Source organism: Balaenoptera ricei, chromosome 1 (assembly GCF_028023285.1).
Source record: "Balaenoptera ricei isolate mBalRic1 chromosome 1, mBalRic1.hap2, whole genome shotgun sequence".
Taxonomy (NCBI): domain Eukaryota; kingdom Metazoa; phylum Chordata; class Mammalia; order Artiodactyla; family Balaenopteridae; genus Balaenoptera; species Balaenoptera ricei.
The window spans coordinates 25,625,158-25,649,244 of record NC_082639.1 but is presented as its reverse complement, the minus strand read 5'-3'; the positions used below and the strand labels follow the sequence as shown (position 1 = coordinate 25,649,244).

Here is a 24,087-nt window from a genome sequence, read left to right as displayed (position 1 = left end):
AGATTTTTAATCACAGTTTCAATTTTATTACTTGTGATTGGTCTGTTCATATTTTCTATTTCTTCCTGGTTCAGTCTTGGAAGGTTATACCTTTCTAAGAATTTGTCCATTTCTTCCAGGTTGTCCATTTTATTGGCACTGAGCTGCTTGTAGTAGTCTCTTATGATGCTTTGTATTTCTGCGGTGTCTGTTGTAACTTCTCCTTTTCCATTTCTAATTTTATTGATTTGAGTCTTCTCCCTCTTTTTCTTGATGTGTCTGGCTAAAGGTTTATCAAGACAGCCTCATCTTTTTTTTTTTTTTAACATCTTTATGGGAGTGTAATTGCTTTACAATGTTGTGTTAGTTTCTGCTTTATAACAAAGTGAATGAGCTATACATATAAATGTATCCCCATATCGCCTCCCTCTCGCGTCGCCCTCCCATCCTCCGTATCCCACCCCTCTAGGTGGTCACAAAGCACCGAGCTGATCTCCCTGTGCTATGCGGCTGCTTCACACTAGCTATCTATTTTACATTTGGTAGTGTATATATGTCAATGCCACTCTCTCACTTCATCCCAGCATACCCTTCCCCCTCCCCGTGTCCTCAAGTCCATTCTCTATGTCTGCTTCTTTATTCCTGTCCTGCCCCTAGTTTCTTCAGAACCATTTTTTTTTTTTTTAGGTTCCATATATATGTGTTAGCATACGGTATTTGTTTTTCTCTTTCTAACTTACTTCACTCTGTATGACAGACTCTAGGTCCACCCACCTCACTACAAATAACTCAATTTCGTTTCTTTTTATGGCTGAGTAATAGTCCATTGTTTATATGTGCCACATCTTCTTTGTCGATGGACACTTAGGTTGCTTCCATGTCCTGGCTATTGTAAATAGAGCTGCAATGAACATTGTGGTACATGACTCTTTTTGAATTATGGTTTTCTCAGGGTATATGCCCAGTAGTGGGATTGCTGGGTCATATGGTACTTCTATTTTTAGTTTTTTAAGGAACCTCCATACTGTTCTCCATAGTGGCTGTATCAATTTACATTTCCACCAACAGTGCAAGAGGGTTCCCTTTTCTCCATACCCTCTCCAGCATTTATTGTTTGTAGATTTTTTGATGGTGGCCATTCTGACTGGTGTGAGGTGATACCTCATTGTAGTTTTGATTTGCATTTCTCTAATGATTAGTGATGTTGAGCATCTTTTCATGTGTTTGTTGGCAATCTGTATATCTTCTTTGGAGAAATGTCTATTTAGGTCTTCTGCCTATTTTTGGACTGGGTTGTTTGTTTTTTTGATATTGAGCTGCATGAGCTGCTTGTAAATTTTGGAGATTAATCCTTTGTCAGTTGCTTCATTTGTAAATATTTCCTCCCATTCTGAGGGTTGTCTTTTTGTCTTATGTTTTCCTTTGCTGTGCAAAAGCTTTTAAGTTTCATTAGGTCCCATTTGTTTATTTTTGTTTTTATTTCCATTTCTCTAGGAGGTGGGTCAAAAAGGATCCTCCTGTGATTTATGTCATAGAGTGTTCTGCCTATGTTTTCTTCTAAGAGTTTTATAGTGTCTGGCCTTACATTTAGGTCTTTAATCCATTTTGAGTTTATTTTTGGGTATGGTTCTAATTTGATTCTTTTACATGTAGCTGTCCAGTTTTCCCAGCACCACTTAATGAAGAGGCTGTCTTTTCTCCATTGTATATTCTTGCCTCCTTTATCAAAAATAAGGTGACCAGGGCTTCCCTGGTGGCGCAGTGGTTGAGAATCTGCCTGCCAATGCAGGGGACACGGGTTCGAGCCCTGGTCTGGGAAGATCCCACATGCTGTGGAGCGACTGGGCCCGTGAGCCATAATTACTGAGCCTGCGCGTCTGGAGCCTGTGCTCTGCAACAAGAGAGGCCACTATGGTGAGAGGCCCGCGCACCGCGATGAAGAGTGGCCCCCACTTGCCACAACTAGAGAAAGCCCTCGCACAGAAACAAAGACCCAACACAGCCATAAGTAAATAAATAAATAAATTAAAAAAAAAAAAAAAAAATAAGGTGACCATATGTGTGTAGGTTAATCTCTGGGCTTTCTATCCTTTTCCATTGATCTATATTTCTGTTTTTGTGCCAGTACCATACTGTCTTGATTACTGTAGCTTTGTAGTATAGTCTGAGGTCCAGGAGCCTGATTTCTCCAGCTCCGTTTTTCTTTCTCAAGATTGCTTTGGCTACTCAGGGTCTTTTGTGTTTCCGTACAAATTGTGCGATTTTTTGTTCTAGTTCTGTGAAAAATGCCATTGGTAGTTTGATAGGGATTGCACTGAATCTGTAGAGAGCCTCATCCTTTTTACCCCCACCTTCAATGACAAAAAATCTCAGACCTCATTTTTCAATGCACAACTTTAGAATGCTGGTTTCAGGAAAACTGGAGCAAACTGGGAGCCAGAACCAAACCTGCGCACTCCCAAGGGCCTACTATGTTGTCTGCCTTGAAAGATTTGAAAATAAAAGCAATAAGCTATAACAGCAAAAGCTACTATTCACCGAAAGTCAGTGCTTTAAATACATTATCTTGGGCTTCCCTGGTGGCGCGGTGGTTAAGAATCCGCCTGCCAATGCAGAGGACACAGGTTCGAGCCCTGGTCCAGGAAGATCCCACATGCCACGGAGCAACTAAGCCCGTGCACCACAACTACTGAGCCTGTGCTCTAGAGCCCGCAAGCCACAACTACTGAAGCCCATACTCCTAGAGCCCGTGCTCGGCAATAAGAGAAGCCACTGCCACGAGAAGCCTGCACACCACAACGAAGAGTAGCCCCCACTCGCCACAACTAGAGAAAGCCCTCATGCAGCAACGAAGACCAAACACAGCCAAAAATAAATAAATACATTATCTTACTCATCCCCCCAAACTCCATTATGAAATAGGCACTACTGTCTTCCTTTTAAAGAAGGTAAAACAAGGCTCAGAAAGGCTAGGGGACTTACTCAAGAACACAGAGCTAAGTAGCAGAGCTATGGGATTCAAACCAAGACATCAAAGCTCATTCTCTTGCTTTAATACCAAGCTGCTTCTCTAATGAGAGCCCTCTCTACTGAGAGTGGAGCCTGATCGCTAGCCTAAATAAGTTATGGAATGGCCCTAAAGCCATCTAAAGCAAAGGAATGAATCTGTCTCACCTTGGAAGGAAATAAGACCCTGTCAATTCAGACAGTAAATACCTCACTTAGATGGGGTAGCAGCTCCTGGAGTTGTGGGTGGCAAAGAAGCTTAATGCTTCAAAAAAGGTCTCTGTGGTTCTCTAATCATTACCAGTGCACAATTATTGTAACAAATAAATTTCTGCCTTGGGAATCAGACTACCTTGTGGCCAGTAGCAACAAAAAAGTGCCACAGATTTCCTGGTATTTCAAAATAAGTTGTCACAAACTATTCAAAACTTCTTCTAGACAATACTGTTACATTGTTTTATTATGAGATCTTAGGTGCTAAGGGATAATTTCTAAAATAACACAAGTGAGAAATCAGGGATGATAGTTTCTTCCCAAATTTGAACATAATTTTTCCCCACAGCTAAAACAATCCCCATAATTCCTATAAGCTGAGTGTGGCTTCTGAGATGTGACCTGTTCTGAGTTTCAAGTCCCAAGGGGCAGGGGCAGAATCACCTTAACTCAAAGATTACATCACCTAGAGTCTAAGTGGCTGCTAAGTTCTTAACTAATACTCACATAGTGAGAGCAGTTACAGTTGCATGGGATGACATCCAGTCCATTTTACAAAAGAAAAATCTGAGGGGAAGTGACTTGCCCCAGTCAGTTAAGAGTCAGAGCTGGGACCTATACTGCCTGTCTCCCCCACCCAGGTCAGTGCTTTTTCCATTACAACAATTACAGTTTGGGGGGGATAATGTTGTGAATCTAACTGGACAAAGTTCAATCTATTCCTTACAATCAGGAAACAAAGAAAACCAGTCTTGAGACAAAAGAAACACTTTGGTACCCTCAGGAAGCAGGGGAAATCAGGTGTCAGCTGAATGGGGCATACAAGGGAAGGTAGGGTGAGTCTCTCCAACTTGAAGGGAGATCCAACTGGGGGCTTGACAGTAGGGAGGGAACAGAATGGACTTACATCTCTGCATCTGCTTGCTGTACTCAGACATGTTATCTGGGCGGATGGAGCGCAAGAATTTGATGTAGTCATCACTGTGATACTTGGTCATCTCCTCAGCATTGGCTTTGTGAGGGCGCTAGAGGGCAGAGGGGAGAAAAGAGCATGTTATTCTTGACTACTGCCAGTCTTCACTCAGCATTGAGCTAGGTGCTGTACAGAATAAAAAGAAATGACTGATTAGATTCAGGCCTCAAGAAACTCACAGTCTAGTTAAGCAAATAAGATTATCAAAAGAGATTCCGTATCTCAAGACCTAGATGGCAACTCAAGCTCTATTGCCTAGGCAAGTCTATCTTTTTTTTTCCATTTTTTAATTTAAAAAATTGTTTTAAGTTTTTAATTGTGGTGGCAAGTCTATCTCTTGAGCCTCAATTTCCTCATTTACCAAATAGGGATAACAACATCTACTTCACAGGGAAGTTGTGAGAATTGGATGAGACTGTTAAATCTCTTTGTAAATTGTTTTACAAATCACTTTCTTTTTAATATTAAATATAACAATATATAATTATGGGCCAAATGGCTCTAAGAGTTCAAGAAGAAGGGATGACTAGTAATAACTGAAATAGATGGGAAATCCTTTATGAATCATCATCACACCGACAATTCTGATCACATCCTCCCCATGAAAACTTCCTTGACATAGTAATTTCCTGGTTATCCCAACATTCTGATTCAGCCTGTCCTCTTTTTAAAAATTCTCGTCCTCTCCTCCCTTAAAGGTGGGTCTCCTTCAAAGACAACCCTCTTCTTTTCTAATAATCAATACTTTTATAAAGCATTTTCAATACAGCTAACATTAATTATTTACTCTGTGCCAGTCACTGTTTCAGGCACAACCTTTTAAAGTTCATACTATTATTATCTTCACTTTGCAGTAAGGAAACTACAGCATAGAGCGGTTAAACATAATTTGCCCAAGGTTACACGGCTAGTAAGACGGAATAAGAACTCAAGAGGTCTGGCTCCAGGTACTATTTGACTCTCATTTAATCCTCACTTAATATAATGAGAAATATTGAGATTGAATGACAGATACTGTTTTATTAAAAAACACCCACAGAGGGCTTCCCTGGTGGTGCAGTGGTTAAGAATCCGCCTGCCAATGCAGGGGACACGGGTTTGAGCCCTGGTCTGGGAAAAGCCCACATGCCATGGAGCAACTAAGCCCGTGCGCTGCAACTATTGAGCCTGCGAGCCACAACTACTGAAGCCCGCGCACCTAGAGCCCGTGCTCTGCAACAAGGGACGCCACCGCAATGAGAAGCCCGCACACTGCAACAAAGAGTAGGCCCCGCTCGCTGCAACTAGAGAAGGCCCACGCGCAGCAATGAAGACCCGACGCAGCCAAAAATAAATAAATAAAGTAAATAAATTTATAAAAAACAAACACACCCATAGTGACAGAAGCAAGTAGTGGTTCCAATACTAAGTTGTTTTCACTATACGAAGCCCTTTACCCTCTTGGCAATGTCGTCAAAGCTCTGCTTTGACTACTCCCTTCTAGATAGGTGACTGTCCAGACTTTCACTCCATCTTGATGTTCTGAGCTTCAGATTCACAATTCCAACAGCTTCTCAGCCAGCTCCACTCACGAATCCTACAGGCACTTCAAATTCAACTGGACATAACAACTTGTTGAGAGCCTAGAGGCATTCAAATTTAACTTTACTTCCAGAACTTCTCTTATGCTATTTTTGTTAATGATACGAACATCCACTCTGACTGAAAACATAAGTGTCATCTTTAACTCTGCCCTTGCTTGCCTTCCATTTCAATCCATTGCCAATCCCTTTCATTATACCTCCATAATCTTGACTGTATCCACTACCTTATTTCTCCTATGCCCCTCTTTCCCAGGTTTCCTATTCTCCCCACCATCCACTCTGCTGCTCAAGACAGAAGTGAGAGCATCACCCTTGATTCCTCTTTCCTCATCTACTACATTCAACTTCTCTTGAAACTACTGCCAACGTATCTGTCAAACCTGTCCACTTCCATCCCCAGGCCACACATTTTTGGCTTGGATTGTGGCAACAATCTCCTAACTGGTATCCCACCCTCAACCTTAACAATCGTGAATCTATTCTCAATCCTACAGCCAGAGTAATCTGTCTAAAATTCAAACTAATCATGTCACTCCCCTCTAAAAACCCTTCAGTGGCTTCATTACTCAAAAGATCAAGCCCAAACTCTTTAGCCTGGCTTGAAAAACCAAAATAATCGGGTCCCTGCTCACCTCTCTAGACTCCCTCTAAATATTCTATGCTCTAGCCTAGGGAACACCAAATTCAGAGCACTTATAAGGGCCAGGCAGTTTAGCTAACTTGATACTTAAAACAAACAAAAAACTAGTGAGCAGAGGACAAGGTTTTGCACAGCTCTAGCTGATTGCTGCCATGAAAGAATTTGGGCCCAATTGCCAGAGTCCTTCAGGTTAAATTTCATTGTTTTCAAAGGTTGGATACTAACATAAAGTTCTTAAAAATACTTTGTGGGTTAGGGGATTGGTTCAAGATGGCGGAGTAGAAAGACACGCGCTCACTCCCTCTTGCGAGAGCATTGGAATCACAACTAACTGCTGAACAATCATTGACAGGAAGACACTGGAACTCACCAAAAAAGATACCTCACATCCAAAGACAAAGGAGAAGCCGCAATGAGATGGTAGGAGGGGTACAATCACAATAAAATCAAATCCCATAACTGGTGGGTGGGTGACTCACAAACTGGAGAACACTTATACCACAGAAGTCCACCCACTGGAGTAAAGGTTCTGAGCCCCATGTCAGGCTTCCCAACCTGGGGGTCTGGCAACGGGAGGAGGAACTCCTAGAGAATCAGACTTTGAAGGCTAGCGGGATTTGATCGCAGGACTTCCACAGGACTGGGGGAAACAGAGACTCCACTCTTGGAGGGCACACAGAAAGTAGTATGTGCATGGGGACCCAGGGGAAGGAGCAGTGACCCCACAGGAGACTGAACCAGACCTACCTGCTAGTGTTGGAGGGTCTCCTGCAGAGGCAGGTGGTGGCTGTGGCTCACCATGGGGACAAGGACACTGGCAGTAGAAGTTCTGGGAAGTACTCCTTGGCGTGAGCCCTCCCAGAGCCCGCCATTAGTCCCACCAAAGAGCCAGGTAGGCTCCACAGTGTTGGGTCGCCTCAGGCCAAACAACAAATAGGGAGGGAACCCAGCCCCACCCATCAGCAGAAAAGCAGATTAAAGTTTTACTGAGCCCTGCCCACCAGAGCAACACCCAGCTCTACCCACCACCAGTCCCTCCCATCAGGAAACTTGCACAAGCCTCTTAGATAACCTCATCCACCAGAGGGCAGACAGCAGAAGCAAGAAGAACTACAATCCTGCAGCCTGTGGAACAAAAACCACATTCATAGAAAGACAGACAAAATGAAAAGGCAGAGGACTTTGTACCAGGTGAAGGAACAAGACAAAACCCCAGAAAAACAACTAAATGAAGTAGAGATAGGCAACCTTCCAGAAAAAGAATTCAGAATAATGATAGTGAAGATGATCCAGCACCTCGGAAAAAGAATGGAGGCAAAGATCGAGAAGATGCAAGAAATGTTTAACAAAGACCTAGAAGAATTAAAGAACAAACAAACAGAGATGAACAATACAATAACTGAAATGAAAAATACACTAGAAGGAATCAATAGCAGAATAACTGAGGCAGAAGAACGGATAAATGACCTGGAAGACAGAATGGTGGAATTCACTGCCGCAGAACAGAATAAAGAAAAAAGAATGAAAAGAAATGAAGATAGCCTAAGAGACCTCTGGGACAACATTAAACGCAACAACATTTGCATTATAGCGGTCCTAGAAGGAGAAGAGAGAGGGAAAGGACCCAAGAAAATATTTGAAGAGATTATAGTCGAAAACTTCCCAAACATGGGAAAGGAAATAGCCACCCAAGTCCAGGAAGCGCGGGATAAACCCAGGCAGGATAAACCCAAGGAGAAACACGCCGAAACACATAGTAATCAAATTGACAAAAATTAAAGACAAAAATTATTGAAAGCAGCAAAGGAAAAATGACAAATGACATACAAGGGAACTCCCATAAGGTTAACAGCTGATTTCTCAGCAGAAACTCTACAAGCCAGAAGGGAGTGGTAGGATATATTTAAAGTGATGAAAAGGAAGAACCTACAACCAAGATTACTCTACCTGGCAAGGATCTCATTCAGATTCGATGGAGAAATCAAAAACTTTACAGACAAGCAAAAGCTAAGAGAATTCAGCACCACCAAACCAGCTCTACAACAAATGCTAAAGGAACTTCTCTAAGTGGGAAACACAAGAGAAGAAAAGGACCTACAAAAAACAAACCCATAACAATTAAGAAAATGGTAATAGGAAAATACATATCGATAATTACCTTAAACGTGAATGGATTAAATGCTCCAACCAAAAGACACAGGCTCGCTGAATGGATACAAAAACAAGACCCATATATATGCTGTCTACAAGAAACCCACTTCAGACCTAGGGACACATACAGACTGAAAGTGAGGGGATGCAAAAAGATATTCCATGCAAATGGAAATCAAAAGAAAGCTGGAGTAGCAATACTCATATCAGATAAAATAGACTTTAAAATAAAGACTGTTACAAGAGACAAGGAAGGACACTACCTAATGATCAAGGGATCAAACCAAGAAGAAGATATAACAATTATACGGGGAGGGTGGGAGGGAGGGAGATGCAAGAGGGAAGAGAAATGGGAACATATTGTATATGTATAACTGACTCACTTTGTTATAAAGCAGAAGCTAACACACCATTGTAAGGTAATTATACTTCAATAAAGATGTTTCAAAAAAAAAAAAAAAACAATTATAGATATATATGCACCCAACATAGGAGCACCTCAATACATAAGGCAACTGCTAACAGCTATAAAAGAGGAAATCGATAGTAACACAGAAATAGTGGGGGACTTTAACGTCTCACTTACACCAACAGACAGCTCATCCAAACAGAAAATTAATAAGGAAACACAAGCTTTAAATGACACAATAGACCAGACAGATTTAATTGATATTTATAGGACATTCCATCCAAAAACAGCAGATTACACTTTCTTCTCAAGTGAGCACGGAACATTCTCCAGGATAGATCACTTCTTGGGTCACAAATCAAGCCTTGGTAAATTTAAGAAAATTGAAATCATATCAAGCATCTTTTCTGACCACAACACTGAGATTAGAAATCAATTACAGGGGAAAATACGTAAAAAACACAAACACATGGAGGCTAAACAATACGTTACTAAATAACCAAGAGATCACTGAAGAAATCAAAGAGGAAATCAAAAAATACCAAGAGACAAATGACAACGAAAACACGACTATGCAAAACCTATAGGATGCAGCAAAAGCAGTTCTAAGAGGGAAGTTTATAGCAATACAAGCCTACCTCAAGAAACAAGAAAAATCTCAAATAAACAATCTAACCATACACCTAAAGGAACTAGAGGAAGAAGAACAAACAAAACCCAGTTAGTAGAAGGAAAGAAATCATAAATCTCAGAGCAGAAATAAATGAAATAGAAACAAAGAAAACAATAGCAAAGATCAATAAAACTAAAAACTGGTTCTTTGAGAAGATAAGCAAAATTGATAGACCATTAGCCAGACTCATCAAGAAAAAGAGGGAGAGGACTCATATCAATAAAATTAAAAATGAAAAAGGAAAAGTTACAACAGACACTGCAGAAATACAAAGCATCCTAAGAGAGTACTACAAGCAACTCTATGACAATAAAATGGACAACTTGGAAGAAATGGACATTCTTTGAAAGGTATAACCTTCCAAGACTGAACCAGGAAGAAACAGAAAATATGAACAGACCAATCACAAGTAATAAAATTGAAACTGTGATTAAAAGTCTTCCAACAAACAAAAGTCCACGACCAGATGGCTTCACAGGTGAATTCTGTCAAACATTTAGAGAAGAGCTAACACCCATCCTTCTCAAACTCTTCCAAAAAATTGCAGAGGAAAGAACACTCCCAAACTCATTCTATGAGGCCACCATTACCCTGATACCAAAACCAGACAAAGATACTACAAAAAAAGAAAATTACAGACCAATATCACTGTTGAATATAGATGCAAAAATCCTAAACAAAATACTAGCAAACAGAATCCAACAACAGATTAAAAGGATCATACACCATGATCAAGTGGGATTTATCCCAGGGATGCAAGGATTCTTCAATATACGCAAATCAATTAATGTGATACACCATATTAACAAACTGAAGAAGAAAAACCATATGATCACCTCAGTACATGCAGAAAAAGCTTTTGACAAATTTCAACACCCATTTATGATAAAAACTCTCCAGAAAGTGGGCATAGAGGGAACCTACCTCAACATAATAAAGGCCATATATGACAAACCCACAGCAAACATCATTCTCAATAGTGAAAAACTGAAAGCATTTCCTCTAAGATCAGGAAAAGGACAAGGATGTCCACTCTCGCCACTATTATTCAACATAGTTTTGGAAGTCCTAGCCACGGCAATCAGATAAGAAATAGAAATAAAAGGAATACAAATTGGAAAAGAAGAAGTAAAACTGTCACTGTTTGCAGATGACATGATACTATACATAGAGAATCCTAAACATGCCACCAGAAAACTACTAGAGCTAATCAATGAATTTGGCAAAGTTGCAGGATACAAAATTAATGCACAGAAATCTCTTGCATTCCTATACACTAATGATGAAAAATCTGAAAGAGAAATTAAGGAACCACTCCCATTTACTACTGCAACAAAAAGAATAAAATACCTAGGAATAAACCTACCTAGGGAGACAAAAGACCTGTACGCAGAAAACTATAAGACACTGATGAAAGAAATCAAAGATGACACAAACAGATGGAGAGATATACCATACCATGTTCTTGGATTGGAAGAATCAATATTGTGAAGATGACTATACTATCCAAAGCAACCCACAGATTCAGTGCAATCCCTATCATATTACCAGTGGCATTTTTTACAGAACTAGAACGTAAAATCTTAAAATTTGTATGGAGCCACAAAAGACCCGGAATAGCCAAAGCAGTCTTGAGGGGAAAAAAACGGAGCTGGAGGAATCAGACTCCCTGACTTCAGACTATACTGCAAAGCTACAGTAATCAAGACAATATGGTACTGGCACAAGAACAGAAATATAGATCAATGGAACAGGATAGAAAGCCCAGAGATAAACCCACGCACCTATGGTCAACTAATCTATAACAAAGGAGGCAAGGATATACAATGGAGAAAAGAGAGTCTCTTCAATAAGTGGTGCTGGGAAAACTGGACAGCTACATGTAAAAGAATGAAACTAGAACACTCCCTAACACCATACACAAAAATAAACTCAAAATGGATTAGAGACCTAAATGTAAGACTGGACACTATAAAACTCTTAGAGGAAAACATAGGAAGAACACTCTTTGACATAAATCACAGTGAGATCTTTTTTGACCCACCTCCTAGAGAAATGGAAATAAAAACAAAAATAAACAAATGGGACCTAATGAAACTTAAAAGCTTTTGCACAGCAAAGGAACCTATGAACAAGACGAAAAGACAACTCTCAGAATGGGAGAAAATATTTGCAAACAGATCAACGGACAAAGGATTAATCTCCAAAATATATAAACAGCTCATGCAGCTCAATATTAAAAAAACAAACAACTCAATCAAAAAATGGGCAGAAGACCTAAATAGACATTTCCCCAAAGAAGAGAGAAGAAGCACATGACAAGCTGCTCAACATCACTAATTATTAGAGAAATGCAAACCAAAACTACAGTCAGGTATCCACCTCACACCAGTTAGAATGGGCATCATTAGAAAATCTACAGGGGCTTCCCTGGTGGCGCAGTGGTTGAGAGTCTGCCTGCCGGTGCAGGGGACACGGGTTCGAGCCCTGGTCTGGGAGGATCCTACATGCCGCGGAGCGACTGGGCCCGTGAGCCACAATTGCTGAGCCTGCGCGTCTGGAGCCTGTGCTCCGCAACGGGAGAGGCCGCGATGGTGAGAGGCCCGCGCACCGCGATGAGGAGTGGTCCCCACTTGCCGCAACTGGAGAAAGCCTTCACACAGAAGCGAAGACCCAACACAGCCATAAATAAATAAATTAATTAATTAATTTAAAAAAAAAAAAGAAAATCTACAAACAACAAATGCTGGAGAGGGTGTGGAGAAAAGGGAACCCTCTTGCACTGTTGGTGGGAATGTAAATTGATACAGCCACCATGGAGAACAATAAGGAGGTTCCTTAAAAAACTAAAAATAGAATTACCAGATGGCCCAGCAATCCCACTACCGGGCATATACCCAGAGAAAACCATAACTCAAAAAGACACATGCACCCCAATGTTCATTGCAGCACTATTTGCAATAGCCAGGTCATGGAAGCAACCTAAATGCCCATCAACAGACGAATGGATAAAGAAGATGTGGTACATATATACAATGGAATATTACTCAGCCATAAAAAGGAACGAAATTGGGTCATTTGTAGAGACGTGGATGGATCTAGAGACTGTCATACAGAGTGAAGTAAGTCAGAAAGAGAAAAACAAATATCGTACATTAACGCATATATGTGGAACCTAGAAAAATGGTACAGATGAACCGGTTTGCAGGGCAGAAATAGAGACACAGATGTAGAGAACAAACGTATGGACACCAAGGGGGGAAAGTGGCACGGGGGAGTGGTGGTGGTGGGATGAATTGGGAGATTGGGATTGACACATATACACTAATATGTGTAATATGATACATTATATGTATCATATATGATATTAGTATGTTATATATTAATATGTTATTAATATAGTTAATATGATATTAACTAATAAGAACCTGCTGTATAAAGAAATAAATAAAATTCAAAAAAAAATACTTTGTGGGTTAAACAAAAATGTTTGAGGGGCTGAATTTATCTCATGAATTAATTGTACCAATCTACCGAGCACAATTTTACTAGCAATTCTCTAAGGGAATTCTCTCCCATCTTTAGGCCTTTGCACATGCTATGGCCTAGAATACGGTTCTCTTCACACCCTCTATTCAACCTTTAAGTTGCAACTGAAAGGTTAATTTCCCCAGAAAGCTGTCCTTGACCCCCAGAGTCTCAGTTAAGTAACTCTCTGAAGTGCTCCCCTGAGAACCCTGTACTTCTCTTGTCATCACATTCAAACTGCACAGAAATTGTGCTTGCTTGTTCTACTCCAGGAGGCCAGGAGCAGGTCTATCTTTATTCTAAGAAAATAGCACAGGGGAGTTCACACGTGGCTTAGTGGTTAGGATTCTGGGCTTTCACTGCCATGGCCCGGGTTCAATCCCTGGACGGGGAACTGAGATCCCGCGTGGCTTGTGCACAGATGCCCAGCACTTAGTAGGTGCTCAATAAAAATCTGTTGTCATAATAAATTAACTCTAATTTAGATTAGTTTTTGGTTTCCTTATTGGTTCCATTTATATCCAGCCTTACCCTGTTCCAATCCATCTTCCATAACGGTGTCACAGAAATCTTTAAAAAAGTCAATGCCCTCCTCTAGAACATTCAAGGACAAAAGAAAACATTCTAAAGACCAACATAGTAATCAAGGAACTCTGCAAGGTTCCTTTTCCAATCTAATTCTCCCCCTACCCTCTTTCATAATATTATACTCCAGACAAACAACTCTCCCGCAACAAGACCTACAGAGCTTCCCACCACAGTGACTGTAATCAAGCCTTCCTACTATTTGAAATTCATCCCTATCCCAAATCTCTGAAGGACAAAGCCCATCTCAAAAACTGCCTCTTTTACAAAGTAAAAGCAAATCTCACCCTAAGAACCCATCTTCATCCCAGGCCACAAAGTTCCAAGAAATATGACCTCACAATCAAAAACCACAAGGAAACAAAGCACCAGAGGTAAGAGCCCATAGAAACAACTAATAGCAGAATCAGATCCTCAGGGACCTTGGATATAAGTTTAAATAAAAAAGAACAGCACTGAATTTCTATACACCAGTAAGCAATTAAAAAATAAAAAATTCAAAAGATACAATTTATGATCGCATTAAAGAAAGGAAGTACTTGGAAAAAATCTAATAAAAGATGTACATCACCTTTATAGAGAAAATTACAAAACTTTATATTGATAGCCAAAATCTCAACTGCCCATCAACAGTGGAATGGATAAAGATAGTATATTCTACAATTAAATAGTACACAGCAATTAATATGAATAAGCTACAGCTACACACAAAAATGTATATTGTATAACTCCATTTATATCAAGTTCAGCAAAATTGAACTATATTATTTAGGGATGGATAATTAGGTAGTTAAATTATGATGAAGAGCAAGGAAGCATTAACAGAAAAGTCAGGATTCTAGTTACCTCTGGGGGAAGAGAAGAGGCTGTGATCAGGAAGGGACATATGTAGGTTTCTGAGGTACTGGCAATGTTCTATTTCTTGAACTAGTTTCTGTTTACATGTATGTTTACTTTATATCAATTTGTTAAACTGCATATTTGTTTTATGCACTTTTCTGTGCATGTGTTATATTTCACAATAAAGAAGCTAAAGGAAATCTTTATGTGAGACATTTAAAAAGACCTAAATAGGGACTTCCCTCGTGGCACAGTGGATAAGGCTCTGCGCTCCCAGTGCAGGGGGCCTGGGTTCAATCCCTGGTCGGGGAACTAGACACCACATGCATGCCGCAACTGAGAGTTCACATGCCACAACTAAGGAGGCCACGTGCTGCAACTAAGACTTGGCACAAATAAATAAATAAATAAAAGACCTAAATAAATGGAGATATACCATGTTCATGGATTCAAAGACTTAATATTCTCAAGATATCAATTTTCCCTAAGCTGAGGCATAGAGTCATTGAAATTTCAACAAAAATCCTAGTAGATTTATTTGTAGCACTTGATGAGTTAATTCTAAAATTTATACAAAAGTACAAAGCGCAAGGAGCAAGTCACTTTTTTTTCTTTTAAAGAACAACAAAGTGGGAAGACTTAATACTAGATATCAAGACTTCATAAAAAGCTATTATAATTAAGCCACTGTGGCAATGGCATATAGGGCAATAAACAGACCAAGTCAAGAGAACAGAGAGCCCAGAAACAGACTCAAACATAGTACCTGGCACTAAGTAGGTGTTTAATAAGTATTTGTGGAATAAATGAATAAATACGGACATTTCAGACACAAAAGTGGTGGCACTTAGCAGGGAGAAAACAGACTTTTCAACCAATCAGCTGGGACAATATGGGGGAAAAAATTTCAGTGGATTCCCTACTTCAAATCATATTAGGGAATTCCCTGGCAATCCATGGGTTAGGATCCCACGCTTTCACTGCAGGCAGCACTCCTGGTTGAGGAACTAAGATCTCGCATGCCGCGCAGTGCAGCCAAAAAAAAAAAAAAAAGATACATAACAAACCATATTACATAATCAATTCTAGAAACAGTACATATCTATATGTGAAAGGTAAACCTATAAAGATTTTAAAAGATTAACATAGGAGAATACTTTAAGGGTTGGGAAGGATTTATTAAGACATAAAAAGCACTTATAAAGAAACAACAAATATGACTATGTTAAAATTAAAAATCTCCGGACTTCCCTGGTGGCGCAGTGATTAAGAATGTGCCTGCCAATGCAGGGTACACAGGTTCGAGCCCTGGTCCGGGAAGATCCCACATGCCGCGGAGCAACTAGGCCCATGCGCCACAACTACTGAGCCTGTGCTCTAGAGCCCACGAGCCACAACTACTGAGCCCATGTGCCACAACCACTGAAGCCCACGGGCCTAGAGCCCGAGCTCCGCAACAAGAGTAGCAACCTCAATGAGAAGCTTGTGCACCATAACGAAGAGTAGCCCCCTCTCCTCAACTAGAGAAAGCCCGCACAGCAACGAAGACCCAACACAGCCAAAAATAAATAAATGAATAAATTTTTTAAAACAATTAACAATCTCTGTTCATTAAAGATACATTAGATTGAAAAAACAAAACCAAGTGTAGAAAATACTTACAGCAATATACTGACAATGAACTATATATACCAGAATATATAAAGAACTACTACAAATTGTTAAGAAAAAGAAAGTCAAACAACCCAAGAGGAAAATGGGCAAAAGACATGAAAAGACATTTCACAGGAGAGGACATACAAATGACTAATAAATATATAAACAGATGCTCAGTTTCACTGGTCACTAGCAAAATGCAAATCAAGACCATAATTACATATTGGTTTTTTTACATCCATTTGATTAGCAAAATTTAAAGTCTAATTCTAAGTGTAGGAGAGGATGTGAATCACGGTATCTCTTATATATTGACAGTTCATTCAACCACACTGAAAACCAACTTGGCATTTAATATGCACATATTCTACAGTCCAGCAATTCCACTCCCAGAGAAAGAGCCGTAAGAAAATTTTGCCTATATGCACGAACAGACATGTACAAGAATATTCATAGTAACACTGGTCCTAACATTAAAAACCTAGATGGGCTTCCCTGGTGGCGCAGTGGTTGAGAATCTGCCTGCCAATACAGGGGACACGGGTTCGAGCCCTGTTCTGGGAAGATCCCACATGCCACGGAGCAACTAGGCCCGTGAGCCACAACTACTGAGCCTGCGCGTCTGGAGCCTGTGCTCCCAACAAGAGAGGCCGTGATATTGAGAGGCCAGCGCACTGCGACAAAGAGTGGCCCCCGCTTGCCGCAACTAAAGAAAGCCCTTGCACAGAAACGAAGACCCAACACAGCCAAAAAATTAAAAAAAAAAAAAAACCTAGATACAAATTAAGACCACAGGAGAATGGATAAATTGCAGTATACTGACATCATGAAATATTATTCAGCAGAGAAAAATTAAAGAATTATAGCTATATGCAACAAGGTGGATGGATTTTAGTAGTTATAATATTGTGAGAGATAAGCAAGTCCCCAAAGACTACACGTAGCATGATACCTTTTTTAAAGAATTCAAAAACAAGTAAATAAATACTATTACTTGTTTAGGCACGTAATACATGATAAACATAACAATATGATAGGCAAGAGAATGATAAACATGAAATTTAGAAGAGTGATTGGGTCGTAGGAATATGGAAGTTCACTGCATTATTAAAATATTTAAGTAAAATGAATGAATAAACAATAAAATAAAATTTTTAAAAAGAAGGCCAAGCATGAACCTTCTTTGGATGCTTATAAGCCAAGGATAATGATTAACCCAATTCTGTGTATCCAAGGTCCAATTAAAAGAGAAACAAAACAATAACCAGACAATCAAAAAGAAAAATGGGCAGAAGGCTTGAATAGGAACTTCAATAGGGAAACCTGTAAAAAGATCCTCAACCTCACCAGTAACAAGAGAAACATAAACTGGCAAAAAAATTTAAATATAACAAAATCAAGTGTTGGCAAGGACTAGGAGCAACTGTAATTCTTCTACACTGGTGGCAACTGGAAACCATTTTGGCATTATTTAATAAGGGTGACTGTGTACCTATGTCCTGACCCAGCAATTCTACTCCTAGTACATCCCCTTGTGAAACTGTAGCATATATGCATCCAAGAAACATGCTCAAGAATGTTCACAGCAGCAGTGTTTGTAGTAGCTCAAAACTAGAAACAAACCAAATGCCCACCAATAATAATAAAATAGACAACTTGTAGTATATTCTTTCAAAGAAATACAGTGAAAATAAATACAGCTACATGTATCAACATGAATGACTCTTAACTTAGGAACATGCTGAGCAAAAAAGGCAAGTCACATAATAAATACTGTATGGCTCCATTTACGTAACATTCAAACATGTAAAAGTAAAACATGTATTATTTAAGAATACATACGGGTAGGGACTTCCCTGGTGGTCCAGCGGTTAGGACTCCACACTCCCAATGCAGGGGGCCCAGGTTTGATCCCTGGTCAGGGAACTAGATCCCGTATTACCAAATCCCACATGCCGCAACTAAAGACCCCGAGTAACGCAACTAAGACCCGGCGCAGCCAAATAAAATAAATAAATAAATAAATATTTTAAAAAGAAAAAAAAAGAATACATAATGGTAAACTTATAAAGACAAGCGAGGAAATAATAAATCCCAAGTTCACGGCAGAGGTTAACTCTGGGGAAGAAGACAGGATCAGGGAAGGGCATACAGGAGCTTTAGCAGTCATGGAAATACTCCTTTTCTTAAACTAGGTGGTATTAATAATAATGTGATTCTTTATACCCTACATATATTTTATAAAAATTCTTTCATATCCTTTCAATATTTTATAAAAACATTAAAAAAAGAACAGAAGGCAATGAATAAGAAGACTGGGACTATACAAAATTAGCATCCAAGGCAAGGAAGAGAGCAGGATTTTTATTATGTAAATAGGAAGATGCCTGGATGAAAAGTGAAGATTTAGACTCTGGGACAGATTAATTAGACATGTAGAGACAGAATTGGAGAAGGAACCAAAGAGGGTGAAATGGTGTGAAAAAAACTTCAATGAAAAAAAAAAAAAAACAGAAAAACTTCAATGTGTCTCCTTCAGGTACAGAAACTTCTATGAGCAGTCTAGGGAACTTCTTTCAAGACTGACTCTCAAAAGCCATTAATTTCAGGACACTAAAATAAATGGCTCTTTGTGCTTTGGGAAAGGGATGCTAGAATCATAGCCCAGAGAAAGGAGAAGAAAGAAGGGATGAATGCAAAGAAACACTACTGAGGGGAAGAGGACTAACGATTCATACTCAATAAAGAGGTAGAGCCAGAGAAGGAAAAAGATCACATGAAAGAGAACAAGGTCTAGAGATTTCAGAAAGAGATTATACTAGGGTTTTACTTTAGAAGTTTACAATAAGAATACCACACAGATGAAGTAATCTCCAATAAGGTATTATTATCTCCTGTGATAGCTACTGTTGGTTGCTTCCCAAAGAGCCATTCTTTCCCTTCTTTCTTGTTAAGAGATCTCAATTTGGTTGCGTGTACCCAGCCCCAAGAATCAAATTGCTGGTGGATGGTCTAAGGACAGCAAATGACCCAAGGAGATTTAAAGGGAAATCTGTGAGGAAGCTTCTAGGATGAGTTTTCCTCTTTAATAAAAAATAGAGGGGCTTCCCTGGTGGCGCAGTGGTTGAGAGTCTGCCTGCCAATGCAGGGGACACGGGTTCGAGCCCTGGTCTGGGAAGATCCCACATGCCGCGGAGCAGCTGGGCCCGTGAGCCGCAATTGCTGAGCCTGCGCGTCTGGAGCCTGTGCTCCGCAACAAGAGAGGCCGCGATAGTGAGAGGCCCGCGCACTGCGATGAGGAGTGGCCCCCGCTTGCGACAACTAGAGAAAGCCCTTGCACAGAAATGAAGACCTAACACAGCCATAAATTAAAAAAAAAACAAAAAAAACAAATAGAGTGTGGGGTGAGGACAGTGGAGAGTGATCCAAATTAGGGTTGCTGTAAAGATTAAGGAAATAACAAGTAGCTCTGGCTTGGTACCTAGCAATTACCAATAAATGTTAGTTAATTTTTCCTCTCACTTAAAGATAGGATCAATTTTTTTTTTTTTTTTTAATATTTTCTTGGGGGACTTCCCTGGTGGTGCAGTGGTTAAGAATCTGCCTGCCAATGCAGGGGACATGGGTTCGAGCCCTGGTCCAGGAAGATACCACATGCCGTGGAGCAACTAAGCCCATGCGCCACAACTACTGAGTCTACACTCTAGAGCCTGTGAGCCACAACTACTGAAGCCCCCATGCTCTAGGGCCTGCGTGCTGCAAATACTGAAGCCCGCGTGCCTAGAGCCCATGCTCTACAACAAGAGAAGCCACTGCAATGAGAAGCCCGCACACCACAACGAAGAGTTGCCCCTGCTCGCTGCAACTAGAGAAAGCCCACGCACAGCAACGAAGACCCAACACAGCCATAAATAAATTTTAAAAATATATATAAATATATATTTTTTTTCTTTTTTTTCCTTGGCCACGCCGTGCGACACGTGGGATCTTAGTTCCCCGACTAGGGATAGAACCCTTGCCTCTTGCATTGGAAGCGTGGAGTCTTAACCACTGGACCGCCAGGGACGTCCCAGGATCCATTTCTTTTTTTTTTTTTTTTTTTAATTTATTAATTTATTATTTATTTTTGGCTGCATTGGGTCTTTGTTTCTTCGCCCCTTGGAGGGGTGGGGGCTGGGGAGGCTACTTTACATTGTGGTTGCACGGGCTTCTCATTGCAGTGGCTTCTCCTGTTGCGGAGCATGGGCTCTAGGCACGTGAGCTTCAGTAGTTGTGGCTCCCAGGCTCTAGAGCGCAGGCTCAGTAGTTGTGGCGCACAGGCCTAGTTGCTCCGCCACACGTGGGATCTTCCTGGACCAGGGCTTGAACCCATGTCCCCTGCACTGGCAGGCGGATTCTTAACCACTGCGCCACCAGGGAAGCCCAGGATCCATTTCTTAATACCTCAATATCACTCATGGAGGTTGATATAGTCCCTGGGGTATGACAAGTACTCAACAAAAATCTGTTAAATGAAAAAAAGAAATAGTGCTTAAGGTAACACTTGAAAATGGGTAAGATATAACTGGACAGAGTAAATAATCCTCCCAATCAGGATGGGGTGGAAAGAGGCAGAATCTGATCTGGCTGACTTGGAGGGGTTCTGAGGAGGGGAGTGGCAGGAAAGGAGGCAAGCTGAGGTCAGGTCAGCATGGTGTAGGTGTGCAACAGGGAGCGCCATAAGGCCTTGATGCTTACTATTCCACATTCAGGTAACGTCTCTTTATCTAAATGCTAGTCTACCCCCTAGAGTTCCTGGAAACCTCTGCTACCTTTTATGTTTTTCATTCCCAGATGCCCTTCACACCTGAAAATGCTCTAGTCCCAAGATCCGTCTGCTCCTCTGTCTACCTTCCCTCCTTGCTTCCCCAGCTGCCTCCTCCAGTGGCTCTAGAGACATGACACGGCCATCTGGGACAGAGACTTATCTCCTTTCAGTCTCTGGAATGGTGAGGAAGGATACTGCTGTTGCTAGGTTACTTAAGCTGTCAGCACAGACTTTTAACAAGACTCTTATGCTCTAACTGTAAGACAACATAGGGGCCTTCCCTGGTGGCGCAGTAGTTAAGAATCCGCCTGCCAATGCAGGGGACACGTGTTTGAGCCCTGGTCCAGGAAGATCCCACATGCCACAGAGCAACTATGCCTGTGCACCACAACTACTGAGCCCGTGTGCCACAACTACTGAAGCCCACACGCCTAGAGCCTGTGCTCTGCAACAAGAGAAGCCACCGCAACGAGATGCCCACGCACTGCAACGAAGAGTAGCCCCTGCTCGCCGCAACTAGAGAAAGCCCTCGCGCAGCCCAACGCAGCCAAAAATAAATAAATTAAAAAAAAAAAAAAAAAGACAACATAGGCCTCCAGTCTCTCTTTATTTTCTCATTTGGACCCTTGTGACAGCCTCCTAACTGGCCTCCCTGTTTCTAAAATGCATGCCTGTTCCTATCTCTCATTTAAAATACTTCACTTGTGGCACTTCCTTGGTGGTGCAGTGGTTAAGAATCCACCTGCCAATGCAGGAGACATGGGTTCGAGCCCTGGTCCGGGAAGATGCCACATGCCGCGGAGCAACTAAGCCCGTGTGCCACAACTACTGAGCCTGCAGTCTAGAGTCCGCAAGCCACAACTACTGAGCCCGTGTGCCACAACTACTGAAACCCGCATGCCTAGAGCCCGTGCTCCCCAACAAGAGAAGCCACTGCAATGAGAAGCCTGCGCCCCACGACGAAGAGTAGCCTCCGCTCACCGCAACTAGAGAAAGCCCGTGCGCAGCAACGAAGACCCAACACAGCCAAAAATAAATAAATTAAATTAATTAATTAAATTAATTAATTAAATAAATAAATTAAATAAATAATAAAAAATAAATAAATAAATAAAATACTTCACTTGTTCTTCACAGCTTCCAGAAGAGGTTCAGACTGGGAACCTTTGGACCAAATTTGGTCCACAGATATGCTCATGTGCTTTTGTTTGTACACATTTAAAACAAACAAACAAACAAACTTGGGCCAACATTTTAAACCTGGGAGATTTTACATAATAATCTAAAGTTCTGGCTTCTCTTTAAAAACTGATAGATGGGGCAAAAGTCATCAGCTGGAGCTGAGTCAAGATGTTAGACAGTCCATACTCTCTAGTAACTAGAGACTTGGCATCTAGTTCAACACAGTTCCAATCACTCTTTTTTTTTTTTTTTTCTCCAGCCATTGGATTTTTTGACCCTGGCGCCACAGAGTTGCTTAGTACATCCAATCCTTGCTGACCTCTCCAGCTCTAGCTCCCCTCTCTCACACCTGTGAACTTTATACTACAGCAATACCTGCACACTGAACTACTCATATTTTCCCCAAACACACCATATTGTTCTTACCTCTCTGCCTTTTTGTATATGTTCTTTCCTCGGCCTAGAATGCCAGTCCCCTCCTGAACTCCAGGCTAAATTCTATTCAATCTTTAAAACACTGCTCAGATATCACCTCTAGAAAACATTCCAAGGCTCCCTTCCACCTTCATACTTTATTATCTCTGCACCTTATACATTTTTTCACTGTTGCACTTACACACTGTAGTACAATTTATTTGTGTACATGTTAGTCACCAGCACTAGAGTGAGCACTTAAAAACCAGCACCAGCACTTAAAAACAGAGAATCTCTATCATTTACAGTGCCTGCCACATAACAGTCACTCAACACATTTGATAAATGAGTAGTTGAAAAAATGAGATAATGAATGACATATGGGGAACCAGAGCTGACGAGGTTAGGGAGGGGTGACATTCCCAGTAACTCACATAGATTTCCATCTTTCGGTAGAGACCATAGTTAAGGAGCAAATTGTGAGTCATGCGGATTCGGTGAGGCTTCATTGGGTGGCCTTGTCCATAATAGTAATTTCCAACATCCCCTGAAGAAGAAAGAGTGACAGTTTCAGTGACACAGTTAGACATACACTCCCAGGAGAACCCATGAATTTTTACAACAAATTTCTAGGCAAACTCTCTTTCTGGTTCATCCTAGGCTCCAAGATTCTCTCCCACCTCAAGGAAGGGTAACTCCAAAAGAAAAAACAAACAAAAAGCAGGGGACCTTGGTGAGATGAGCACTTAAGGATGTCTGTCTAGCCCAGTTTTTTCCCCTGGAGCCTACAGGCACTAGGATAGTGTGAGGAGGTCATTCCAAAGCTACTGGGGAACAGCAGCGAGTGAGGTGACTCACCTCACTATATCTCCAAGGTATTCAACTCCCACAACTCCCAAAATAACCATCACTACTTAGAATTACTGTAAGCCACAGTTCACCTCTTGCACATCATGACACTTTACGGTGTCAACGTACACTCACATTCATTTTCCTACTGGATTCTCACAAAAACCCTGTAAAACAGTTAGGACAGGGAGTATTATCCCCAGTTTATAGATAAGAAGACTAAACTCACCATCTCTTGATTCATCGATAGCAATAACCTTCTAATTGGTCCCTCTGCCTTCAATTCAAACTATCTGCCATACGGTTACCAGTTATTTTCCTAATATACAGCTTTGATAACATCACTCGCCTACTCAAAAATCCTTAATGGTTCCCCATCCCCTACAGGATAAAGAATAAAGAACAACTTCAGTAGCCTGGCATTAAAGGAGTTTCTTAATCTACTTTTCCAACTTCCTACCACCACCACCCTGCCCCAGCACACACATGCGCGTGCGCGTGCACACACACGCACACACGCACTCTCTCTCTCGCGCTCTCTTTCTCTCTCTCTGTTCTAGACCTGAGCAGGCAAATTATGGCCCTTGGGCCAAATACAA

General features: G+C 40.9%; 1 protein-coding gene across 2 annotated transcripts in view; it reads right to left on the bottom strand.

Moving 5' to 3' along the window:
- Positions 1-24,087, bottom strand: part of HDAC1 (histone deacetylase 1) — a 43,177-nt gene that overhangs the window by 13,998 nt on the left and 5,092 nt on the right. For both annotated transcript variants that reach the window (XM_059918007.1, XM_059918012.1), the window contains exons 2-3: positions 23,074-23,186; positions 4,106-4,223 (exon numbers count right to left, since the gene is read on the bottom strand). In XM_059918007.1, the coding sequence (XP_059773990.1) occupies positions 4,106-4,223; positions 23,074-23,186 (231 nt within the window). The remainder of the gene's footprint in view (positions 1-4,105; positions 4,224-23,073; positions 23,187-24,087) is intronic.